The 25026-nt window shown below is 46.1% G+C and overlaps 1 protein-coding gene across 2 annotated transcripts in view; it reads right to left on the bottom strand.

The window, feature by feature from the left end:
- DPYSL3 (dihydropyrimidinase like 3) overlaps nt 1–25026 on the bottom strand; it is a gene marked incomplete at both ends in the record, with an annotated part of 110930 nt that overhangs the window by 4976 nt on the left and 80928 nt on the right. For both annotated transcript variants that reach the window (XM_082835341.1, XM_082835342.1), the window contains 9 exons: nt 113–292; nt 1514–1684; nt 6072–6213; nt 6888–7044; nt 10836–10956; nt 15471–15539; nt 19524–19604; nt 20515–20576; nt 22841–23005. In XM_082835341.1, the coding sequence (XP_082691467.1) occupies nt 113–292; nt 1514–1684; nt 6072–6213; nt 6888–7044; nt 10836–10956; nt 15471–15539; nt 19524–19604; nt 20515–20576; nt 22841–23005 (1148 nt within the window). The remainder of the gene's footprint in view (nt 1–112; nt 293–1513; nt 1685–6071; nt 6214–6887; nt 7045–10835; nt 10957–15470; nt 15540–19523; nt 19605–20514; nt 20577–22840; nt 23006–25026) is intronic.

Raw genomic sequence — 25026 nt, 5'->3', positions numbered from 1 at the left:
TGGGAGGATCTAGAGCACACAGACCCCTCCCAATCTCATGGTTCCTGTCCCTGTGCTGAATGGGACACAGAGCCCATCCCCCCCCCACCTCTGGGCTCTGCCTGCTTCTCACCTTCCTCCGGGCTTTAATGCGCTTGTAGACATAGTCCGAGTAGGGGCTGCAGGGAATGAAGCGGCCAGCCCCCTGGGTCACGTGCAGGTTGCCATCTTCCAGCATGATTTTGCCCTGGCAGATGACCACCAAAGGAGCCCCGCGCAGCTCCATCCCTTCAAAGATGTTGTACTCTGCAGCCTAGAGACAGGGGCGAGGGACAAAGCCTTGGTTATGGGTGCAGTAAGGACAGAAAGAGGAACGCGGTTCTCCTGTGCTTGGGATCCTGCCTTCAGCATCCCTAGGAACTGATTCACCAGGTAAGCCAGGAACAGCTTACAAAGCATCTGCAAGCTTCTAGTGGGTGGAGGCCTCGGGAGACAGATGCTTGCTAAGAGTGGGCTTCCTGGCCAAGAGAAGCATCCAGTCTTAAGTAAGGTCCTCACGTGGAAGAAAATTTTTGTCACTGGCACTGTTCGAAGAGAAGGTGGATAACTACCAGAGATGGTGTATTTGCCATCTTGGACTGGGTAGATGGGTTACATGACCCTTAAATCCCCACTAGCTCGAAATTAAACAATGTAATATGACACAGTGTTGAAGCAAAGGCCACTGCCACCCCAGATGGGCTTCTTCCCTACCTCCTTCATTTATCCAATAAGTGCAAGGCATTATTGAAAAGTGGTTAAGGATATCAGCTTGGAGTCAAGTTATCTGGGTTTGAATCCTAGCTTCCCCATTTACTTGCTGCATAAATTATTTAATCTCTGCATCTCCACTTCCTTAATAATAGTGCCCACCTGAAGAAGACTGTTACAGAGATTCAACAAATGAAAAGCACAGTGCCTGAGACATAAGTGCTTGAAAAATGCTCTTTTTACTAACAAGCACTGTATTTTTAAAACCCTTTCTGTTAGGTACCAGGCTTTAACCGTCATCTTTCACATGGAACTCCTCATGAGGAAGTCATCAGAGCTGTTCACCAATTTTTTTCCCATTCTTCCTCCTTCTAGGCACAAGGTATCCATGTACTTCCTGACCTCCTGGAATAAAGTACGGCCTCCGGCCTGGCTCTGGCCAGTGCAGGGTGAGAGGAAGTGAGATCTCGGAAAAGCTTTCAAAGCCGTGTCCTGGTCCCCGACCTCAACAATCATAGCACGTGTAGGGAGTTGGTGCCTCTACCAGCCCCCAACCCTGAGCGACTGTGATGGGCAGAGCCCCTCTCCTCTGCCAGCCCATTTTGGAAAGCAGGAGTGAGAAAGAAACTGTTGAGGTTTTAAGTCCCTGGGAATTGGGGGTGGTGTGTCATTGCAACACGTCCCTGCCTGACTATCCCGGTTCAACACAAACACACGTCTCTCACCACCACGTTCCCTGCCCACATTCCCCACTCTGCTCCGCTCCCACCTGCTCAGGTCTTACCGACTGGTGGTTCTTGGCAGAGACGATCTTGACGGCATCTGGATCCCAGATCACCAGGTCGCTGTCAGAGCCCACAGATATTCTTCCCTTGCGGGGATACAGATTGAAGATCTTGGCAGCATTTGTGCTTGTCACGGCCACGAACTGGTTTTCATCCATCTTCCCCGTGGCCTGTTGAAACGTACACACGCAAAATGGTCCATCTAGGGCTTCTGAGCTCAGAGCAGGGGGACCACAAAGGCCCACATATACAAAGAGGGACCTCTGAGACGGTGAGCACAGAAGTCCACCCAGCAAGCTACAGAATCAGTGGGCTGTCACCATCACCCAGAGAAAATGGTTAAATGCATGGCTTAAGATGGAAGTGATGAAGAAGAACTACAATCCTGCAGCCTGTGGAACAAAAACCACATTCACAGAAAGACAGACAACACGAAAAGGCAGAGGACTATGGACCAGAGGAAGGAACAAGATAAAACGCCAGAAAAACAGCTAAATGCAGTGGAGATAGGCAACCTTCCAGAAACAGAATTCAGAATAATGATAGTGAAGATGATCCAGGACCTCGGAAAAAGAATGGAGGCAAAGATCGAGAAGATCCAAGAAATGTTTAACAAAGACCTAGAAGAATTAAGGAACAAACAAACAGAGATGAACAATACAGTAACTGAAATGAAAACTACACTAGAAGGAATCAATAGCAGAATAACTGAGGCAGAAGAACGGAGAAGTGACCTGGAAGACAGAATGGTGGAATTCACTGCCATGGAACAGGAGAAAGAAAAAAGAATGAAAAGAAATGAAGACAGCCTGAGAGACCTCTGGGACAACATTAAATGCACAAACATTCACATTATAGGGGTCCCAGAAGGAGAAGAGAGAGAGAAAGGACCTGAGAAAATATTTGAAGAGATCATGGTTGAAAACTTCCCTAACATGGGAAAGGAAATAGCCACCCAAGTCCAGGAAGCACAGAGAGTCCCAGGCAGGATAAACCCAAGGAGAAACACGCCGAGACACATAACAATCAAATTGGCAAAACTTAAAGACAAAGAAAAGTTACTGAAAGCAGCAAGGGAAAAACGACAAATAACATACAAGGGAACTCCCATAAGGTTAACGCCGATTTCTCAGCAGAAACTCTACAAGCCAGAAGGGAGTGGCATGATCGACTTAAAGTGATGAAAGGGAGGACCCTAAAACCAAGATTACTCTACCTGGGAAGGATCTCATTCAGATTTCATGGGGAAATCAAAAGCTTTACAGACAAGCAAAAGCTAAGAGAATTCAGCACCACAAAACCAGCTCTACAACAAATGCTAAAGAACTTCTCTAAGTGGGAAACACAAGAGAAGAAAAGGACCTACAAAAACAAACCCAAAACGATTAAGAAAATGGCAATAGGAACATACTTATTGATAATCACCTTAAATGTGAATGGATTAAATGCTCCAACCAAAAGACACAGGCTTGCTGAATGGATACAAAAGCAAGACCCATATATATGCTGTCTACAAGAGACCCACTTCAGACCTAGGGACACATACAGACTGAAAGTGAGGGGATGGAAAAAGATTTTCCATGCAAATGTAAATCAAAAGAAAGCTGGGGGCTTCCCTGGTGGCGCAGTGGCTGAGAGTCCGCCTGCCGATGCAGGAGACACAGGTTTGTGCCCTGGTCCGGGAAGAGCCCATATGCCACGGAGCGGCTAGGCCCGTGAGCCATGGCCGCTGAGCCTGCGCGTCTGGAGCCTGTGCTCCACAACGGGAGAGGCCACAACAGTGAGAGGCCTGCGTACCGCAAAAAAAAAAAAAAAAAAAAAAAAAAAGAAAGCTGGAGTAGCAATACTCATATCAGATAAAACAGACTTTAAGGGCTTCCCTGGTGGCGCAGTGGTTGAGAGTCCGCCTGCCGATGCAGGGGACACGGGTTCGTGCCCCGGTCCGGGAAGATCCCACATGCCGCAGAGCGGCTGGGCTCGTGAGCCGTGGCCGCTGAGCCTGCGCGTCCGGAGCCTGTGCTCCGCAACGGGAGAGGCCACCACAGTGAGAGGCCCATGTACCCAAAAAATAAATAAATAAATAAAGAATGTTACAAGAGACAAGGAAGGACACTACATAATGATCAAGGGATCAATCCAAGAAGAACACATAATAATTATAAATATTTATGCACCCAACATAGGAGCACCTCAATACATAAGGCAAAGGCTAACAGCTATAAAAGAGGAAATCGACAGTAACACAATAATAGTGGGGGATTTTAACACCTCACTTACACCAATGGACAGATCATCCAGACAGAAAACTTAATAAGGAAACACAAGCTTTAAATGACACAACAGACCAGATATATTTAATTGATATTTATAGGACATTCCATCTGAAAACAGCAGATTACACTTTCTTATCAAGTTCACAGGGAACATTCTCCACGATAGATCACATCTTGGGTCACAAATCAAGCCTCAGTAAATTTAAGAAAATTGAAATCATGTCAAGCATCTTTTCTGACCACAACACTATGAGATTAGAAATCAATTACACGGAAAAAAACGTAAAAAACACAAACACATGGAGGCTAAACAATACGTTACTAAATAACTGAGAGATCACTGAAGAAATCAAAGAGGATATCAAAAAATACCTAGAGACAAATGACAACGAAAACATGATGATCCAAAACCTATGGGATGCAGCAAAAGCAGTTCTAAGAGACAAGTTTATAGCAATACAATCCTACCTCAAGAAACAAGAAAAATCTCAAATAAACAATCTAACCTTACACCTAAAGGAACTAGAGAAATAAGAACAAACAAACTCCAAAGTTAGTAGAAGGAAAGAAATCATAAAGATCAGAGCAGAAATAAATGAAATAGAAACAAGGAAAACAACAGCAAAGATCAATAAAACTAAAAGCTGGTTCTTTGAGAAGATAAACAAAATTGATAAACCTTTAGCCAGACTCATCAAAAAAAAGAGGGAGAGGATCCAAATCAATAAAATTAGAAATGAAAAAGGAGAAGTTACAACAGACACTGCAGAAATACAAAGCATCCTAAGAGACCAGTACAAGCAACTCTATGCCAGTAAATTGGACAACCTGGAAGAAATAGACAAATTCTTAGAAAGGTATAACCTTCCAACACTGAACCAGGAAAAAATAGAAAATATGAACAGACCAATCACAAGTAATGAAATTGAAACTGTGATCAAAAATCTTCCAACAAACCAAAGTCCAGGACCAGATGGCTTCCCAGTTGAATTCTATCAAACATTTAGAGAAGAGCTAACACTTATCCTTCTCAAAAAAAAAGAAGAAAAAAAAAAAAGATAAAGAAGATGGAAGTGACTGCTCTGAAGTATGCATTTTTTTCTGGACATGTACATACATTTACTTACTTATTTATCCCTTCTAACTCCAAAAAGGATTATAGACAGTTCACAGTAAAAACAAATGTAATTATCAGCCCATATCTCAGATAATATGTTTGTATTTGCATGGGCACAGGATAAATATGGAAGAACCTCACCCAAATGATAACAATGGTTATCCTTGGGTTGTGGGATTATAAGTGAGTTTTGTTTTCTTTCATGTGTGTACTTTTCTGTACTTTCCAAATGTTCTTTATTGAGCATGTATCATGTTGGTAATTTTAAAATATATATTATTTTTTAACAGTTCCAGATAGTGCCAAGATAAATATATACACACATTCATAAATAGATAACAATGTAAAAAAAAAATGCCAAAAAAATCTAAGTTTGTAAGAGAAGAGACAAAAATATTTATACTTTCCCCTTCACAAAACAACTTGGGTAAGGAAAGAAGAATTTAGTTTAAAATCTAGTTTTGCGCTTCCTGGGAGCCAAGAAAAGGGAAACTTGGATTACACTGTGTAGATATGTATTCTATTTGGCTCTGAAATGAGTGGCTTCAGGGTTTTAAAAATAAAACAGAGGGAAGTGATCGACTTAATAATGAGTTATTTATTAATTTTACTCAAATCTTAGGAAGTGACTTCATTTGCATGACTTTTTTTTTTTTTTTTTCAGCTTCTGTGATGTTAAACAAGGAAAATAAAACCAGGCCACTTTGCCAGAAGACTTTGACAGACAATCACCTGTACAGCCCGGATGACCACACACCACTCCTTGGTGAGCAAATGACCTGAGTCTTAATCACAGACCCCTTTGCTTATCATTTCAGAGGGTTATATCCAACCCTCTCAAAAGAGATAATAAAACCCTCCAAACAAAAAGAATTTTTAATTCACTATTATTTTAAGCACAGATCATTCATACGATCAGATAAATGATCTGTGTTTCTGGTTCCTAGCCCTTAACTCTAGAGGAGGCCTCCTCAGAACCTCAGGCCCCAGGATTCATCACTCTAGAAGGGACGTTCCCAAACCACCTGAGCCACCTGGCTCCAGAGACACCTGGGCAGGTATGAGGCCTCATCTGTGCCCCCAGCACCCCCATGACAGGGCAAGGAGGAGCAGCGGCAGGAGGCTCTGATCTGGCCCTGGATGCCCTCCTATGACCGTGGTCCTTACCACGGCCTTGTCCCAGATGACAGACATCCGCTCTTCCACACCGCTGGTGCCCTCGGGAATGGCTGTGAAGTTGTCCTTCCCGATGGCCTTCTGGGCAGTGCTGAAGGTGCAGTGGGCACTGCCGGAGAGCTGCAGGTCCCCACTGGCGAAGGAGAAAAGCTCCATGTGAACAGGGGGGCTAGAGGCACCGCAGGGGCCCAGAAATGAGGGTCTAGTGTAGGCATGTGGAGTGCCATGACTTGAGTTTGGAATCCTTCTTTCTCCCTCTCGCCAACTCTGCGAACTTGGGTGAATTTCTTCCCCTCCCTAGGGCTCAGTTACCTTATCTGGAAAATGAGGGGGTGGGATTAGATCACCTCTTGTGTAACAAGAATGCCCCACATGAGTGATGGGACTTATCCACAGAGGGCAGCAGCAGACTAGTCTCCCTGTAATTTTGGTGGGTGGCCATCGAAACTGAGCAAATGATTTTGTCTCCCAGACCCTCAGTTGCTCAGTCTGTGAAATGGTGATGACAGTGCCTCACTCACAGTGTCGTTATGAGGAACAATGAGATCACACGTGTAATCTCACCCTAGCGCTCGACATACAATATGTATTAACTGCTGTTACCATTACTAATATGATCACTGCAGTATCTTTTAAAATACACTAGGGAAGAGCCTGTTATCTGTGCTCAGCACTGCAGGGGAATTCTCGATGTTTATTCCTCACTGCAGACTCTAGTCTAGCGGATGGATGGGTGGCTCCAGTCTTCATCCCATCGTTCCCAAGATGCCTCCACACAATGCCCGCTGCTTGTCATTCTGCACCAACCTGGCCAGCAAGGAGTTGATGTAGTCAGGGGTAGTTGGGTCAGGACTCAGAGGTGGGGATGTCACAAACGCAGCCGCCTTGGCCCAGTTCTTGCTCCAGTAATGGGTCCCATCCGTGCCCAGGCTGGCGGTGATGGGCTCACCAAAGACCACGTTTCCTGCAACAGGTAGGACAGAGGTAATGGGTGATATAATATATGTGCTGCCCTGGGCCGGGCTTAGATAATCATAGCCCCTAAGCCTACTCAAGGCTGTGGCTCTGGAGTCAGGCAGGCCTGGGTTCAAGTCCATGTTCCCCCACTTTTCTAAGCTTCTGCTTTTCTATCTTCTAAATGGGAACAATTCTGTATTCTGTAGAAGCCACTAGTTGCAAGACGCAGCATCAATTCTCAAATTCTGAGGCAAATTAACATTTGAGGCAAAAAAAAAAAAAAATATATATATATATAAAAAAATTGGAAGATTCATCCTCATTTCAGAAATGTTAAAATGTGGAATAAATAGGTCCTGGGGCTTCCCAGGTGGCGCAGTGGTTGGGAGTCTGCCTGCCAATGCGGGGGACACGGGTTCATGTCCCGGTCCAGGAAGATCCCACATGCCGCGGAGTGGCTGGACCCGTGAGCCATGGGCTCTGAGCCTGAGCGTCAGGAGCCTGTGCTCCGCGATGGGAGAGGCCACAACAGTGAGAGGCCCGCGTACCGCAAAAAAAACAAAAACAAAAACAAAACAAAAGACAAAAATAGGTCCTGGAATTGATGAAATAAGACGACGTCTACTTCTCAGCCTTGTGAAAAAGAAAGGTTTGGCATACACAAAGCGTCTGCCACATAAGAGATGCTAAGCAAATGTGATTCCTTTTACACCTCTTACTCTTCCCCACTGTAGAAGCCCAAAGCCCCATACGTGCCCACATCACTGGGAACCGCTACATCCTGCTGTCGCAAAGACATGCTTTGGTTCCACAAAGTAAAACCAGTTCCTGAGGATGACACATCTTATTTGCAACATGTTTGTTACTCCTTAACCTAAAGCAATGAGTAATTTGCTCAAGGACACCCAACAACCAGGGACACAGCAAAGCTGAGGTTAGCTTCCCGGACCCTGTGTCTAGAATGAGAGGCTGGAATGCCCAAACTAAGGAGAGGGGAGGAAGGATACTGGGACATACACTGATCTAAACTGAGCTTGTGAAAGAAGAAGGGATAGTGATACAGAAGGTAAATGCTATCTCATAGAAGGTAGGTTGGTATCAAGTTTCTCTGTGCCAGAATCTTGGGCTAACGATTCCTGTGCAGCCCTTGGCTTCTTTAAGTTTGCTCCTCCATCTTCCACATTCAAGTTCCCCACAAGGTGGAAGTTTAAGAAGGCTCTATGGCTAGGATTACAGGTTTTGCCTTGCTTCAACTCCAATCAATTTTAGGTTTTAGTTGCCTGGATTTCTGTGTTGGGAAGAATTCTAAATATGCTTCTGGTCTCACTAGAAAAGGCTCAGGATTGATTTGTGATGTCTGCCATGGGCAAAAGAAGGAAGCAATGGCAATGATTCATATAGGACAGACCTGTTCTTTGGGGTGGCAGTGAAAAGGATCCACATAGGACTGAAGAGAATCTCAAGGACTCTCCAAAAATAGTTACCAAACTAAAGCATATGGGACCAAAAAGAAATGAAGAAATGAAAGTCAAGGCAAGCATTCAAGTACTATTAAGAGAAATACAACCTTAAAAGTGGAAGACCTCTCCCTTTGGACTATCTTTAGACGGAAGACTAGAATAAGTAGAGATTGTAATTACATTATTGACACAATTGGATTTGGAGACTAGCTCTCCAAGCTGGGAGATTCTGGACAAGATGTGCTTCAATTTCCTCTTCTGAAAAATGGTGATAATAAATGCCAGTTTCTCCTGGTGCTCTGTGAATGCTACATAATAATACATTTAAAGTATTTCCCCTCAATGCAGGGCATACAGTTGGTCCTCATTAAATTGAAATTCCTAATGTTGATTCTGAGCAGCCGTGCAGAGATGCTGAGGAGCACTTGGGGATTAAACACCCTGGGGCTTAAATAGTCCCCTGGTCCAGAGGGAAGAGTGAACCCTGCCATACACTGTCTTCCTGCTCTGAATGCTCTTGACTCCTTCCCTGAGAATGACGGTTCATGAGATGTTTATTGGCTTCCATCTCAGCAGCCAGTTTTTCATCACTAAAATAATGCCTCCCTTCCACCCTGGAGACACAGCTGTACTAGTTCTCCTTGCCAGAAAGTCATAAGCCAGGAGGCTAAGGGTGAGGAATTTTTCTACATGGAATTTAAAATAAGACCCAGCACATAATTGAAACACACTGTCTTTGAAGCCCCCAGGTCATCCGAGAATGGGTCCCAAGCAGGATGTGGCCATCAGCACGAGGCAAGACAGGGTGAGGATAGTAGGTGGCCGTGGGGAGAGGAGTGGAGGTGTCCCCGTGCACTTTTCTTTTCCTTTTTCCCTTCTCCAAGAATGGGTAAGCAGCACTGGGCTTCATTCCTGGTTCTGTCCTGATGACTCATACCCAGCAAAGCAGCCAGGCCATATCATATGGAGACACTTAAAAGCTGAGCGAGAAAACAGCAGGCTTCCCATGAGCAGGGTACGGTGAGCAGGTGGTGCCCCAGAATCTGCCAGCTAGAAAGGCTGGCGGGCCAATTAGGGAGATTCCCCTCCCGCAAGAAAAGGGTCCCGTTTGCCAGAAGGTCAGGCAGCCAAACACTCGGCCATCGGTCAGCTGGGACTATTTTTAGCCGCCCCCGTCACTCACATGCGGAGTTTTACAGACCAGTTCTGGGTTTGGTAGATGAATCATTCAGCTTGGTCCCACGGGCACACGGCAGTCACAATCATACAGCCGGGCCTAGGAAATCCTCCCTCCCAACCAAACGCAGAGCCCTACGGCTCCTGTGTCTCAACCACACTCTGTTCACAAGGGAGCCCATTAGTGCGTCACTGAGGACAAGAACGGAAAGCAGGAAAGCAAGTTTTGAAATGAGGGTAAGCTTGAGCTTAGCACGAGGTGAGCAAAGGAAGCCGAGTTAACAGCCATGGAGAAAAGAAACAGAAGTCAGAAGGCCATGGGGACAGAGCCAGGTCATGAAGGCCACACCGCTGGATGTCCTTTGGAGACCCATTCAATGCCTTCTCTGAAATAACCTGGGCTACCCTGAGTGGCTCAGGGGGTGGGACCTCCTCCCTATACACTGCCCTCAACCCTGGCCAATCAATTACACCATCTCCGGAGCAGATATTGGTTCAGAGATGAGCCCACAACCCAAGCCAAGGCAGTGGCAGTATTCCTGGGGACTTTCGCTTGAGCTATTGGAAAAGATGTTCTCTACTCCCTCACCATGCCCCCACCAAGTGTAGAGGACAAGAACAGCTCTTAGCATTCTTGTCATTGTTCATACTGCAAAGAGAGGAAAGCAGAGTCCAGAAAGGAATAACAGTGATAGAGCTCTAATATCAGTGTTTAAACCCCTTGATCCAGCCATGCCTGAAACACCCTCAACCAATAATTTACTTGTTGAAGTCCATCTGAGTAGGGTCTTTGACTGCTGCACCAAATATAATCTTCATGAATATGTCCAGTTATAAAGTTCAGATAACATGAACTGACAGTGAAAGATCCCAGGGAGGAAAAGAGAGGTACCAATTCTCCAAAGAACTGATTGAAGCTGTGTCGTCTCGGGCTGACCACTTACCCTTCCTGAGCCTCAATTTACTCATCTGCCAAGTAGTAGAAATCCTGGGATCCTGCCACCCACACAGGATGCAGAAAGGATCCAATGGGCTAACAAGGATGAGGGGCTTCCCTGAGAGCAAGGCAATGAGCAAAATAGGCACCATGTATACAGGACAGCCAAGGGAAAGGAGCCACATGGCTCGTTAGGGGCTCTGAGATCTTCGGAGCACAAATCACCTTTTTTCCTGGCTTGTGAGATGAGGTCGGCTGCACTCTTGCTCATGACCTTCGTGACGTAGAGAGGACAGTTGGTTTGGCTGGCGATGGTGATGGCACGGAACACAGCCTCAGCTTCCAGCTGCAAAAAAAAAAGTCCCCGGGAGTCAAGGGGAGCACGAACCTCTCAGAGTGCCACTCCCCTGTCTCTACAAACTGAGAATGCAGTGCTGCACAGAGGTTAAAAGCCTGGAAGATCTGCAGTTAGGCACCCTGGATCCAAACCTCAGAACTACAGCTTCCCAGCTGTGTTGCTTTACTGCGCTTCTCAAAAGTGGAGATCAGCCCAGAGATAAACCCACCCACCTATGGTCAACTAATCTACAACAAAGGAGACAAGGATATACAATGGAGAAAAGACAGTCTCTTCAATAAGTGGTGCTAGGAAAACTGGACAGCTACATGTAAAAGAATGAAATAAGAACACTCTCTAACACCATACACAAAAATAAACTCAAAATGGATTAAAGACCTAAATGTAAGGCTGGATACTGTACAAACTCTTAGAGGAAAACATAGGCAGAACACACTTTGACATTAATCGCAGCAATATCTTTTTTGATCCACCTCCTAGAGTAATGAAAATTAAAAAAAATAATTTAAAAATGGGACGTAATTAAACTTAAAAGCTTCTGCACAGCAAAGGAAACCATAAACAAATCGAAATGACAACCCATAGAAAAGGAGAAAATATTTGCAAACGAAGTGACTGACAAGTGATCTCCAAAATATACAAACAGCTCATGCAGCTCTATGTCAAAAAAACAAACAACCCAATCAAAAATGAGCAGAAGATCTATATAGACATTCTCCAAAGAAGACAAAGAGATGGCTAACAGACACATGAAAAGATGCTCAACATCACTAATTATCAGAGAAATGCAAATCAAAACTACAATGAGGTATCACCTCATACTGGTGAGAATGGCCATCATCAGAAAACCTACAAACAATAAATGCTGGAGAGGGTGTGGAGAAAAGGGAACACTCTTGCACTGTTGGTGGGAATGTAAATTGATACAGCCACTATGGAGAACAGTACAGAGGTTCCTTAAAAAACTAAAAATAGAGTTACCATATGATCCAGCAATCCCACTCCTGGGCGTATATCCAGAGAAAACCATAATTCAAAAACATACATGCACCCCAATGTTCATTGCAGCACTATTCACAACAGCCAGGACATGGAAGCAACCTAAATGTCCATCAACGGATGAATGGATAGCGAAGATGTGGTGTACACACACACACACACACACACACACACACACACACACACAGGAATATTACTCAGCCATAAAAAAGAACGAAATAATGCCATTTGTAGCAACAAGGATGGACCTAGAGGTTATCATGGCCCTAGAAATTATCGTAAGTAAAGTAAGTCAGAGAGAGACAAACATCATATGATATCGCTTAAATGTGGAATCTAATAAAATGATACAAATGAACTTATTTTAAAAACAGAAATAGAGTCACAGACATAGAAAACAAATTTATGGTTACCAGGGGTGGGGGAAAGGGGAGAGTAAATTGAGAGATTGTGATTGACATATACACACTATTATATATAAAATAGATAACTAATAAGGATCTACTGTATAGCACAGGGAACTCTACTCGCTACTCTGTAATGAAATCAACTATACGCCAATAAAAATTAAAAATTAAAAAAGGAAGTGGAGATAGGGAGGGTGTATCAGGGGACGGTGGGGTGAGAGCAGTGTCTGGCCAGAGTGGGCGCTGCATCAGCGAAGCTAGAGTTTTCTCTTGGCCTATTCTCTCCTCTCCCAGTGATTATCACAAAGGCCACATGTGATGGAAGTCTTTGCTCCCCAGTCTGCCCAGGGCAGAATCTCTGGCAAAACACAATCCCAACACCAGTATGTATAAATAACCAGTGAGGGCAACTAGGCATTAAGTCCTTTCCTGCAGCAATGGGTGGTCAGTGATGGGTTCGCTCCCACAGGCATTTCTTACACTAATAATTCCCAGGCTTCTCAACACAAAGATTTCTCTTATCACTGATTTTCCTCCAGCCCACCCTAATGTAGAATTCATGTTTTCAAATATACTAACCGACCCAGTTGAATTTAATGAGTAAGAAATAATAAATCATCCCTTATTTTATTAACAAAGCAGGATCTTAGAGCTCAGCCTCTCTCATGAGCTGGATCTGTGTTCTGGTTCTGCCACTTAGAAGCCAGGTGATCTCAGGGATGTTACACAACTTCCCAAAGACTCAGTTTCCTGGTCCATAAAGCGGGGATAATAATAGGACGTGACACACAGGGCTGTTCAGAGAATTAACAGAGTTCATCCTTGTAAGGCAATTAGCTCAATCCTGGAACAAGGCAAGTGTTCCTTGAAGGCTAGCTATTGGTTGCATTGCTGATGACGGCTTCTGACCAGTGGGAGAGCCTGCGTTACTACCCAAAGCCCGAATTAGTCCAATTCAGCCCAACGCAGACACGCTGGCGTTTTTCCTTTCAATCAGCAACAGCTCCTTTTTAGATGGATATGACCCTCTGGTTAGCCATGCAACCCAACACTTTAAAAAAATATCGAAAATAGCTTGCAGATACATGCCCAGTGTTTGTATAATGCAAACCAGTCACTGCCCTTGGTGAGTGTGACTTAGGAGAAAGACTCTAAGAACTTGGCTGGTCCAGCCAGCATCCCCCAAGCTGCACTTTGTTCCACGTGGTGAGATCAAGATCCTGGAGCCCCAAGCACAGGTGAATGTGGCCACCTTCCTGAAGCACCCAGACATCAGAGTGGCTGTCTCCGAGCCTCAGCTTCAGCTCTCTGAACAGCATTACTCCAGATGCTATCTAGGTGTGCTTTGAACTGAAGAGGGGCTTCAGAGCCCCTCCTGCGCCCTCCTTCTTCATGCCTGTGCTGCCCACTCCAGCTCCTCCACGACTGCAGTCCCGGCCCCTTTGATCTCATCCCCCCTGCTCCAAGCACCGCGGGGTTTTCAGCACCTTGACAACATGACTATCTTTGGAAGGTTACATCACCCTCCAACTTCACCCAAACGGGCTTCCAGTGTTGTCGAGATCTGCAGCTGAGAGGCTTTTTACTAAAAAGGAGATGGGAACAGGGAGGAGAGTAGGGTTGGGGGGGGGGGGGTTGGAAAAACAAACCAAGGAACAAAAATAGACTCTGCTCAGAAATCCCCTGGCTGCTGCTGCAGAAATCGATCTAGCCAGGACTTCTCCACAGTGAACAGCATTGAAGAAGTTTCACAAACAGTACTGATCACCCTGGCCTACTCACACAGGGTAAACAATTTTCCAGTCCCTCAAATGTGATGGCCAGTGGCTTAATCTCTCTGAGCTCCTGCTTCTTTATGTAACGATAATACCCAGACTGGGGCAAGGATAACCGTTATCTCCATTAAATGCAATGAGCATAGTACTGGGTATAGGCAAATACTCCAAAGAAGGGACCTGGTATTAAGGAGACCGACTTTTCCGGAGGGCTGTGACTGTAACCTTGATCACACAATTATAAATTATTTCAACTGGCAACAAAAATATCATTAAACACAATGGAGCTTCTAGGGTGCTAATAATGTTCTGTTTCTCCAACTGGGTGCTAGTTACACAAGTGTGTTCAGTTTGGGAAAATCCATTCCTTTATGAGAAGAACAGTATTCTCTATGTGTGCTACGTTTTCTTTTTTAAAAAGATCCTAACAGAGATAGCCAACGGGAATACTGTGATTTCTGGTTCTGGCTCCTTCTTCTTCCTGTTGTAGAGAGTACGGAGCTTGGGATGATACAACAGGAAAGGATTTGCTTTGTTGACATGGAGGGTCTGGAATTTGCTGCAGGTGCCAGACCCAGGCTGATCTCCCAAATGTGCTCTCAGCCATATGGGCAGCCCATTCCCAGCTCCAGGCCTGTGCCAGCAGCTGAAGTTGCTGACAGCTCAGAGATGTGGAATCAGGCACTAGTTACCATTCGTTGGTTCTTTAGCTCCTAAGCACTGATGCTAATTAGCATTCATCTTACACGTGGGAAGAACGTACCTGGATGTCCTCGTCACCATACACAAATCAATAGATATAACGTCTACGACAAACCCATTCGGCCCCCTGTCGATATTGTGCAGGACTCATAATATGGAATAAAGGAATAGTGGAAATGTCTGAGATTCACATGATTAAGAAAGGATTTAGATATTTACCAGTCCTAATGAGTAACTGTGCAACACCCTCTGACTTGTATTGTCTTTAGAGAGATCAGGGGCCACAAGTAAACACTCCCTTTCCACTCCTTGCTAATTTCCTCAGGGGCCTTGAGTTGGGTCAGTCAGATGTGGTCTTTGGAAGAAATGTTCCAGTTTCTGTCTGGTATTCACAGAGCCCCACCACCTTTCAGAGATGTTTGTTCACACACCTTATGTGTGTGTGCCAACAGAGGGGGAGCTGAACGTAAACACTACAATGTAAAATGGGCAGCAGGCCATAAACCAGGCTGCTGCGATGACGGGAGTCTCCCGGAAGATGAGGCTAAAAAAAAGAGCCTCCATTGCTACTGCTTCTCTCCCTCCACCCCTCTCCCTACCACATCCTCCTGAAAATTACCTCCTCTGGTCTGCTCAGTACATGGCCTTCTGGGCCAGTTATCCCCATTTCCAACATCCGGGTTTGCTCCTAGAATGAGAAAAGAATGGAGAAGAGGTTTTATATGAGCTCAACCAAGGTTTGAAAGAGTTAGGCTGGTATATTCTAATCTAAAGATGTGTTCAAGGGAAAAAAAAGAATCAAATGGGAATGTTGAACAAATTTGTTAATTCTATATCTGGAATTGCAGAACAGGGTAGAGTCTTAACTAAAAGAAGAGCCTTTAAGGGTGGCTTTTTTTATTAAAAGGACGACAGTCTGTCAAAGTATCAAGTTTTTTCTCCATTACACGTCAAAAGTCGCACCAGCTCACTTATTCTTCATTTCTTTCAGATGCAGACACCTCTGAAAGGACACTGGCTTAACTCGTTTGTTTATTCATTCATGCATTTTGAAACCCATTCCTCCAACAAAATGTATTGACTACCTGCTCCGGGAGAGGCTCCAGGTTAAGCACTTGAATTAACTTCACGGAGCTTACAGTTTCCTGCTCTGTTTCTCAAAGTCTGCTCCATCCACCACCTGCATCAGAATCTGCTGAGTTGCTTTTGTAAAAGTGCAGATGTCTAGCTTTACCCAGGTCTACCAACTCAGGATATATGAGATCAATTCTAGGTTTCTGTATTTTAATAAGCCCCTCGGGCTTTCTCATGCTTTCAATGTTTGGCTATAATAAGACGATTCAGAATTTCACCAGACTAAATCATGCCTCTAAACAGCATTACCTGACTTAGCCTTTTGGTCAAATTCTATTTAACTAGGCTGTGGATGTGGCAGAGCTCTCTACCCCTCATAGCTGATGGCTAACTTCCTCAGACTCGGCCAGCTTTCTGGAAGCAGGAGGCTGGGCTAATCGGAACTGGCACAGATCCTCAGCCGCAGATCTGCCGTTTTGCAGGCATTCACGCTCAAGCACTGAGGCCCGTTCCTAGGAACCTCGCGCTGGTGACACAGGAGATGAAGGAGGGAGTGAGCTGAACGAGGCTTTGTCTCACCTGGAAACTATGAGATGCTTAGAAAGGAAGGGATCCCTTCGCCCTGGAAAAGAAGAACTCTTTTTTTTTTTTTTTAATTCACGTACATTTTTTAAAGAGGAGGAGGAGGAAGGTGCATATGCTATCAGCAACGACGAGAAGTAAAATGGTCACTGCCTCTCGCTCGACAGAACTGGACCAAAGGTCAGACAGAGGCTGATACTTCCAGCAAAGTACGTCCACTTTTCATTCTTCCTGTTCCATGTATCAAAGCTTAGATTAAATACAATTTCTTCCAAACTCTGGTGACTTTTGACACTGAACTGCCTCGTGAAGTCACACAAGGGTTGAGGTGTCCAACTAAAGCATCTTCCATCTCACACGACGCTCTCCTTCCTATCTGGTCCAAAAGTGCTGCGACAACGCACAGAATGGAACCCGCTCGAACCATGGTCTCCAAGCACATTCCAATCACCAGGGCAACTTTTCCATAATACACCTGACTGGGCTCTCCTATGACCTCCCGAAGCTGGATCTCTGGAACTCGGAGAATCCCAGGGAGCGTTCCTTAAGCTCCACGGGTTATTCTAGTGCACTGCTCACGTTGGGATGGCCTATTCGCAAAGCCACGGTGTCCCTATAGCTGGAAGGTTAAGAATAACATGTAGGGCTGCCCTGGTGGCGCAGTGGTTGAGAGTCCGCCTGCCAATGCGGGGGACATGGGTTCGTGCCCCGGTCCGGGAAGATCCCACATGCCGCGGAGCAGCTGGGCCCGTGAGCCATGGCCGCTGAGCCTGCGCGTCCGGAGCCTGTGCTCCGCAGAGGGAGAGGCCACAACAGTGAGAGGCCCGCGTACCGCAAAAAAAAAAAAAAAAAAAAAAAGAATAACATGTAAAGACCCATGGATGCCACCTGACATGGGTGGGGGAGGTGTGGGCACCTAGAGGCACCGATCGCTGCTGTGATTACGTCACAGTTTCGGTTGCTCCAAGAGGAAAGGGACCCTTTTTCACTTTCCCCCTCCAAGGTTTGGCACATAGTAGGCACTCAGTAGATATTTGTTGGACGAAGGGCTAAAGACGCTGTACTCTCCGACTGCCCTTCCAGCTTGAAACTTTTGAAAATGTCCCTTGTCGGTACCCTTAGAAAATACTTCTTGCTCTTCAGTCACTTTGCATAACGTGTAGCAAAAACTCCGAGTATAGCAGCTGCCTTCATTTAAACAATGTGATAAAATCTTTCAGCTTGAGCTGAATTTAATAAACACATACACGAAACTCATCCAAATGGAAAAGCGCCTTTATTCTTTTCCTGACCGGGAACAGATCTTCCCAAGGTGGGGCGGAGGCGGGGAGGCGGTGCGGAAGCAGACACACTTCTGTGCTAAGAAGCCTCGAAAGGAAGCTGGAAAGGGGCTGTGAGTCGGAGCCTGTCTGCCTCCACAGAGGCTAGGATGAAGAAGCAGGGAGTCTGATCGCTAGGGCATCTGGAGGGAGGGCTGGAGCGTCTGGCTGATGCACGGAAAGCTTGAGAATGGGGAGGAGAGACAGCTCCACCACCACCAGGATGCCTCCCATGGGAGCAAGGCATCTGGAGCCTCTTCGGAAAATGACTTCATTATCTGGGTGTGCGGGGGATGTGGGAGAAGGCTGTCAGGGGCCTGACTAATTAACCTCCTCGGTCATAAGGGAGTGGAAACTGCACGCTTAACTCACCTCCTCCGCTAGAGAGACAGCCCTGAGAGTCTGAAATCCTAACAGCTGGAGCCTGCACAGCCCGGGCGCTGCCTCTCCGGGAGCCTGCAGCTGGACTGGTGGAGAAGGACCCTTCTCCACCATCTCTGGGTAAAGATGCTCACTGAGGCACATCCCCTGAGAAGCTAAGATTGTGTTCTCCCAGTTGCTGGCTGTGATCCCTGGGCCAGTGACCTCATCCTTCAGAGCCTCAGTGTTCTCATCTATAAAACAGGGAGGAGGGTGGGCGCCACCTTGAAAGGCTTGGGCGAAGATTAAATGGGAACATACGAGAGCCCTGACTAGGGCCTGGCACATGGTGGGAAGCGCTCCCCAGGTGGGTCCTGCTGTTAGAAGCTGACGGGTCTGAGATGAGGGTCGACCTCAGTGTGTTCCCACACCCCTGCCGACCACATTCGCCACGTCCTGGACAACTTCTAAAGCACAGCCCGAGTACTCCAGAGCTCTGGAATGCATCTGCTTTGGCTCCCCGCTATAGCTTAGTGCTGCACAAGGCACTGCACTGGCACAAAGCACTCAGGAAATACTCTTAAAAGAATGAATAATGGTTTCTTGCTGTTAATGTTATCGAATGGACTAAGAGAGCTGACACTGTTTGCTGGCGGCCGCCTCCTAGCGGAAGCCAATCCTGAATGCTTCCGAGATCAACAAAACCCTGGCGAAGACACATCTGTGCATCCAGCCCATTAAGCAACCCAGGAGATGGAGAGAGAAGTGCTTTCTGCTTCCTTACAAATGATCGATTTGGGCCTTGGGGCCCTTGCTTTCATCACTCTTTCCTCAGGTTTCTCAATATGATTTCTAGGAAATCAGTGGGATGTCTGATCCCCACAAGACCTGAATTCATTATCTAAGGCCATGAGTTCCGCAGTCCTGGCTCAGATTTCCAGCTTCTGAAAAATGCTGTCTTAGAGTTTTTCTTTAGGACTGAGCATGACACGTACCTTGGACTCATTTTCAAAACAGACTCAGCGATGCTCTCCCACTAAATGGCCCAATTTGAAAACCTCCTCTGCCAGGATGCCTTTTCTGATTCCCCAGAATGGCCAGACGGCTCCCTGCTCTCCAGCATCTTCTGCTTTCTCCCTCGCTTGTCTATTTGCCCTCATCATTCCTCCTCCTAGACTGTGAGGTCCTTGAGGGCAGGTTCTGTTCTTAGCAGAGTACTTACGAGGGTGCCTGGCACATACTGAGAGCTCTGGCAACACTGAAGAAATGAGAAAATAAATGGGAGGCAGACCCTAGCCCAAGCAGGAAGTGTACTGCAGGGAGCTGCGCTGTGTTACCTGGGCAATGATATCCCCATTCTCAGCGTGCACCTGAGCGATGGCTCCCAGCTCTCCCAGACAGGTGAAGATCTCATACAGCTGAAACAGAAATGAGTCTTTGTCACATTCACAAGACCCAGTGCTTTTAGCAATCTCATGCAAGGGCCAACGACTAGGGCAAGAGCTAAAATAAATGGGATGAACTAGAGGAAATAAGTGACTAGGGCAGAAATACAGACTAAAACATGCACAACCAAAGAGGAGTGCTAATCCAAAGGAACTCTAGGAAACTGTCTATATAAGGAACCCAGCATGTCTCCTAGGCAGACAGGGCACACATCTAACAGAGTGATACTGACCCCCCTACTCTGCCTCCTGCACACACTTTAAATGGAATTACTTCCCACTGAACTCAGATAGAGCTTCAGAATCCTTCTTAACACTCCTGAAAGGCACTGCAGCCTGGCCAGAAGCTAACTCAAAAGCTGAAACCTCTATCTCTTAGCCCCTCAAGGCAGACCACCCTTCATCTCCTTGCCCGGTGGTATGGGAATTCATTTTCTGTATTTCTTCTGAGAAGCTGAGATTTGTCTAAAACAAGCACACCCCATGCATTTCGGAGAGAGAGAGTCAGAGGCAAGCTGGTACGATTACCCCAAAGAGTAGACGGCCCTCCTTAATCCCACAGGGCTGAGCACTTACACTCCCCCTGAGTTCCCGAGGGGTGTAGAGTTTGTTTGGTAGATGGGAGATTTAGACACGTCCTTCCTCTTGTCCTTTTGAGAACGCTGCTGCCAGTGGAAATGTTAGTTCCCTGTCTGCCTTGCCCCGGGCACCCTGCCCGTTACCTTATTTAAAATGTAGCGTAAACGGCGAGGACTTCAGGAAGCTCTCTTGCCCAGCAGTCTCCCACACTGACCACAGTAACTCATGTGCAAAGAGCCAAGGTCACCGGCAACCACAGGAAAGCCATCCAGAGACCCCAAACCACACAGTGATGGGTTATTACCTCTGTGTTCGACATTTGATACAAATCCTTATAGGCCATGTAAACCATGAAGGAGTTCACCCCTGCAAGAGAGGAATGGGAGGGAAGACAGGAGGAAGACAGCATTATCACGACCCTGCTGCATCCTGTGCTCCCACTGTGACACCCCCCAGGCCCTGAGGGCATCGCAGGCCCCTGCCCAATGCAAAGCGGATGCGTCCCATTCTCCAAGAGCATTTTTCTATTTCCTCCTCTACCCTGTAAAATTGACCATTCCTATGACGTCATAGCAGAATGGTCTCTTCTTCTGCGGCTCCTTCCTGCCTCCCCCTCCACAGTTCCCAGCCCAGAGGGCCAACAAGCCTCGACACTGCTCAAGGCAGGATACAGTGTCAGGAATCACTGCAGCACACTAGCCGTGTACACACACTAGGGAGTGGCACCACGTGCTGGGTCAGCGAGCTTGGAAACCCTAACCCCTTGAGCCTCGGTTTCCTCATCTGTAAAATGGAAAAATAACACCATCCTGCTTCGTAAGGTGGTTGGAAACTTTAAAAGACAACACATGCAAAACTCTTAGCACCAGCACGTGGTTGATCTCCTGGGAGCAGTTTATTTTGCTCTTTGTGGGTGCCTGCTCTCCACCAGGCCTGGGCAAGGTGTTGGGTCTGAGAGAGAACTAAGACCTAGAGCCTGTCCTAGGGGAAGTAACAGAGCTAATGCAGAGAAGTCAAGGTTCACCTTGGGCTCAAATATCTAAGTCACCAGCGTTACAAGGAAAGAGCCATTTAATTTCTCCCCCCAAATACACTATTAATAGAGTAATTTACAGAAACAGGTGGGACTGGGGGACAGAGAGTCATTTAGAGGAAAGGAGGGTAATTTTGTTCTCCAGCCATTAGGGCCATCTCAGCCCACAGTACTCCAGGCCAAAAGTGGACTGTAATCTGGGACCTTCCCTACCCAGAATGGTGCAACTCAGGGCAGTTTTTCCCAACACAATCCTTCCCACAAGCCTCTGGGTCATCCGTGGTATGACTCAGGCCCTTCAGAAGGGAAGTGGGTGTTAAAGCCATTCACTTTTCTACCTAGTTGAGATGCAATGTGAAAGGAGACACAGAAAGAAGGGAGGCAGGAGACTTCCCTGGCGGTCCAGTGGTTAAGACTCCACACTTCCACTGCAGGGGGCGCGGGTTTGATCCCTGGTGTGGGAACTAAGATCCCGCAAGCCGGCTGTGCGGCCAAAACAAAAAAAGGGAGGGGTTAATCTCACCCTCTGTATCAGAGGGTGAGAACTGGGCAGAGCTTGTGGGGTGAGCGGGGGATGCAAAGGAGAGCTCGTCCTCTGGGAGGTCATCCCCTCCCCCGAACCCCGAGCACACTGCCTTCCACTGCACTCCTGGCCTTTGCATCGAGACTGCTCATTGATAACAGTACTATAAAATTCATATAATAATAATTATAATAATATTATTAGTACTAGTATCGTAGCACTATTGTTACTATTATAACAATATTCTGCATCTTGCAGCATTTATCCTATTGCTCTGCACCGGCCTGCTTCCTTTTGCCATGGATACTGGCAGAGGCCATTCCTCATACTCCCCTAAGTCCTCCAGGCCCCCCTCGGATGCGGAGCACGTCACACGTCTGCGTGCATGTAGAGAGGATGGTGCATGTGTGAAATACTTGACCATCAGAACACAGGAAGAAGTAAACATAGAAGAATCTAAGTCAATGGGAACCTAAATCATGGACTCATAGAGAGGACACAGACACACGCAGATACACACACACACACACACACACACACACACACCTTTCAGGCCCTAAGCTCCTATCTGGAGTACGAACACATCTTTGCTCCCAGAAATGTCTTAGCCTTTTCCAAGGATGCTATTGTTACATAATAGCAATGGTTGGATCTTTGGAATCACAATGATAGAGGTTAAACATTCCTAATCTCATATGTACTAACTGTATGACCTCATGTAAGACGTCAACCTCTCCTGACCTCAGTTTCTTCCTTTGTACAATGGGCAGTATTGCACGGAGGTGCAGAGCACAGGCTTTGGGTAGATCTACTGCTTACAAATTCTATGACCTTGGGCTACTTATTCGGAAGCCTCAGGTTCTCCAACTGCAGAGTAAGGATAATAATCCCTATCTCATGGGGATCCTGTAAGGAATAAGTAGGATGGCATAAAGTGTCTGGTCCATAGTGGTACCCCTATATCTGGCATTCATACTCAGGGTTCCAGGGTCCAGCAAGGAGAAGCGACGAAATGAGTGGACAGTATGGGAAGGACAGGCAAGGGGGAAGGGAGGAAGGCACATCCGGGCTCACCTTTGTCCTTGATTAGGCTCTGCACTTCCTGCTTGACGCTGTCATTCCAGTGGGTAATGTCCACGTGTAAGGAATAGTCACAGCAGCTCTTGCCATCAGCCCACTCCCGCCACTTCTCATAGGCCTCCGTCAGGCTGGACTCGGGCTCGGGCACCACGTGGTCAACTGAACAACAGAGGCCCCGCACGGGCGATTCATCAACACAGCCTTTGGTCCCCTCTGTACAGGTCTGCTCTTGCTTGCTTAGCTACGACAGCAAAGTCTCTATTTCCTGAGTGTAGGATTAACCTTAGAAAGGGTTCCCGGGTAGTTTCAAGGTTGCTGATGATTCAACTGTCACTTAGCTATGGGATCCTGGGCAAATTACTAGCTTCTCTAAACCTTAATTTTCTCATTCTTAAAACGGGCACAAGTGGGGATGGGGACAGGGGTAACACTGCCTTCCCTCTAAGTTTGTTGAGGGATTAAAATGGGAAAATGCATGGAAAGTGCTTCACCTGATGCCTGGCACATAGTAAGCGCTCCGTAAATATTAGCTATCAATTGATGAGCGCCTACTGTGTGCCATTATTACCAGCATTACGGGAGTCACTGCTGGTGATCCAAGTTGGACTCCCTTTTATGGGCAGAAGGAGGGGCTTTAAAGTTATGTCTGGGCACAAGAGAATGAATGCTCGTGCTTACTGCCGTACCAAAGACCTGGAATCGGTTAAGTGAACTTGACGCTTGGCCCACAGATATTATTTCCATGCAAAGTTTTTGTCCAGAATATGGTTTCTTTGAGGCCAAAACCTACTCTTGCAGTACCTGCAATGGTGGATAATACTTTTAAAAAGAGTAAGATTTACACCAATAACATTGGTGAGGTTAAGGCAAAAATTAGAGTTTTTCATAGTTCCCCATGGCAGTCCAGAGAAAGTATGAATTGGTACAACTTTCCTAAGAACAATTTTGAAATGTATATCAAAAACCATGACATTTTTCATACCTCAACAATTATTCCTATGCCTAAGAATTATCCCTAAGGAAATAAACATGGCTATATGCAAAATCTGGGTTCTCAAATGTTTGCCACTAGTTATATATTCATGTAAGTAAAAAACTGGGAACAAAGTCTTACAACAGGGAAGTTTGGTTAAATACATAAATTGTGATACCTTCCTAAAACGGATGTCAGGAGTCCATTTAAAATTTGGTAGAATAAAAATAAATGAATGGAAAGATATACATGACCTATTAATTAGTGAACATAGAAGGCTAAATAAAGCACAGTATGTTTATTACAATCCTTTTTGTTAAATAGAAAAAAATATATAGCCAAACTGTGACAGTGAAGTGAGATTTATGGAGTTTTTTTTCTTTTCCGCATACGTAGGGTTTTTAAATTATCTACAAAGGACATGTACACTTCTGTTGCTCTTATATGCTTTCCTCTCTTCTCACGTGGAGCTCCTTCCCTAATGCAGAAGCCCAAGCCTAATGCATACGTCCAGGATTGTGAACAGGTCCAGCTCCTCGGCAAGATGGCAGAGAGCCGGGCCAACATCACTGATTTCCTCAGCCTTCTAGCACAGGCAGCCTAAGTGCGCTTATCGGAAAGCAAAGGCATGGAGCTATGTTACTGATGCTTGGACCCACACCAGGGCCTTCGTGGGCAGGCCGCTGCTGAGAAGTCAGCTGGCTTCCTCCCTTTGGTCTCCCAGAATTGCACCTTTTATGGCCCTGGCACAATTTTCCTGGGTTCCCACACCCAACTAGCTGAAGCTGAACCCTGCTACTGCTCCCGTTGAAAGGAAGCAAAAGACAGTGAATAATACAGCTCAGGTTGTACTGAGTTCTTAAGTGGATGTATACCGTGGTAAACAGTGCTCTTGCTGACCAAGCCGGGGGCCAGGGCTGGGACGGGAGCCAATTCATTGGGATTCCTTTGGCTTAGGAAGGAGTGCCCTGGAATGCTATCTGCTCAGTAATCCTGGCATTCAACTCCCTAGGTCTCTTTGGAATTGCAAAAGTCACCAGAAAAACAAAACAAAACAAGAGAAACAACCCCCCAGCTTGCCCAATCTTAAAGATACGAATTGGTCAAAACACAGCACAGACTAAATAACACTAACCACCAATGAAGGCTCCTAAGCTCTCAAGAACTGTTAAGTCTCATCATCATTCTCTCTGGGATGCTTCTCAGC

The sequence above is a fragment of the Leucopleurus acutus genome, assembly GCF_964270905.1.
Source record: "Leucopleurus acutus genome assembly, chromosome: 3".
Classification (NCBI taxonomy): domain Eukaryota; kingdom Metazoa; phylum Chordata; class Mammalia; order Artiodactyla; family Delphinidae; genus Leucopleurus; species Leucopleurus acutus.
This window is presented reverse-complemented; position numbering and strand designations above follow the sequence as displayed.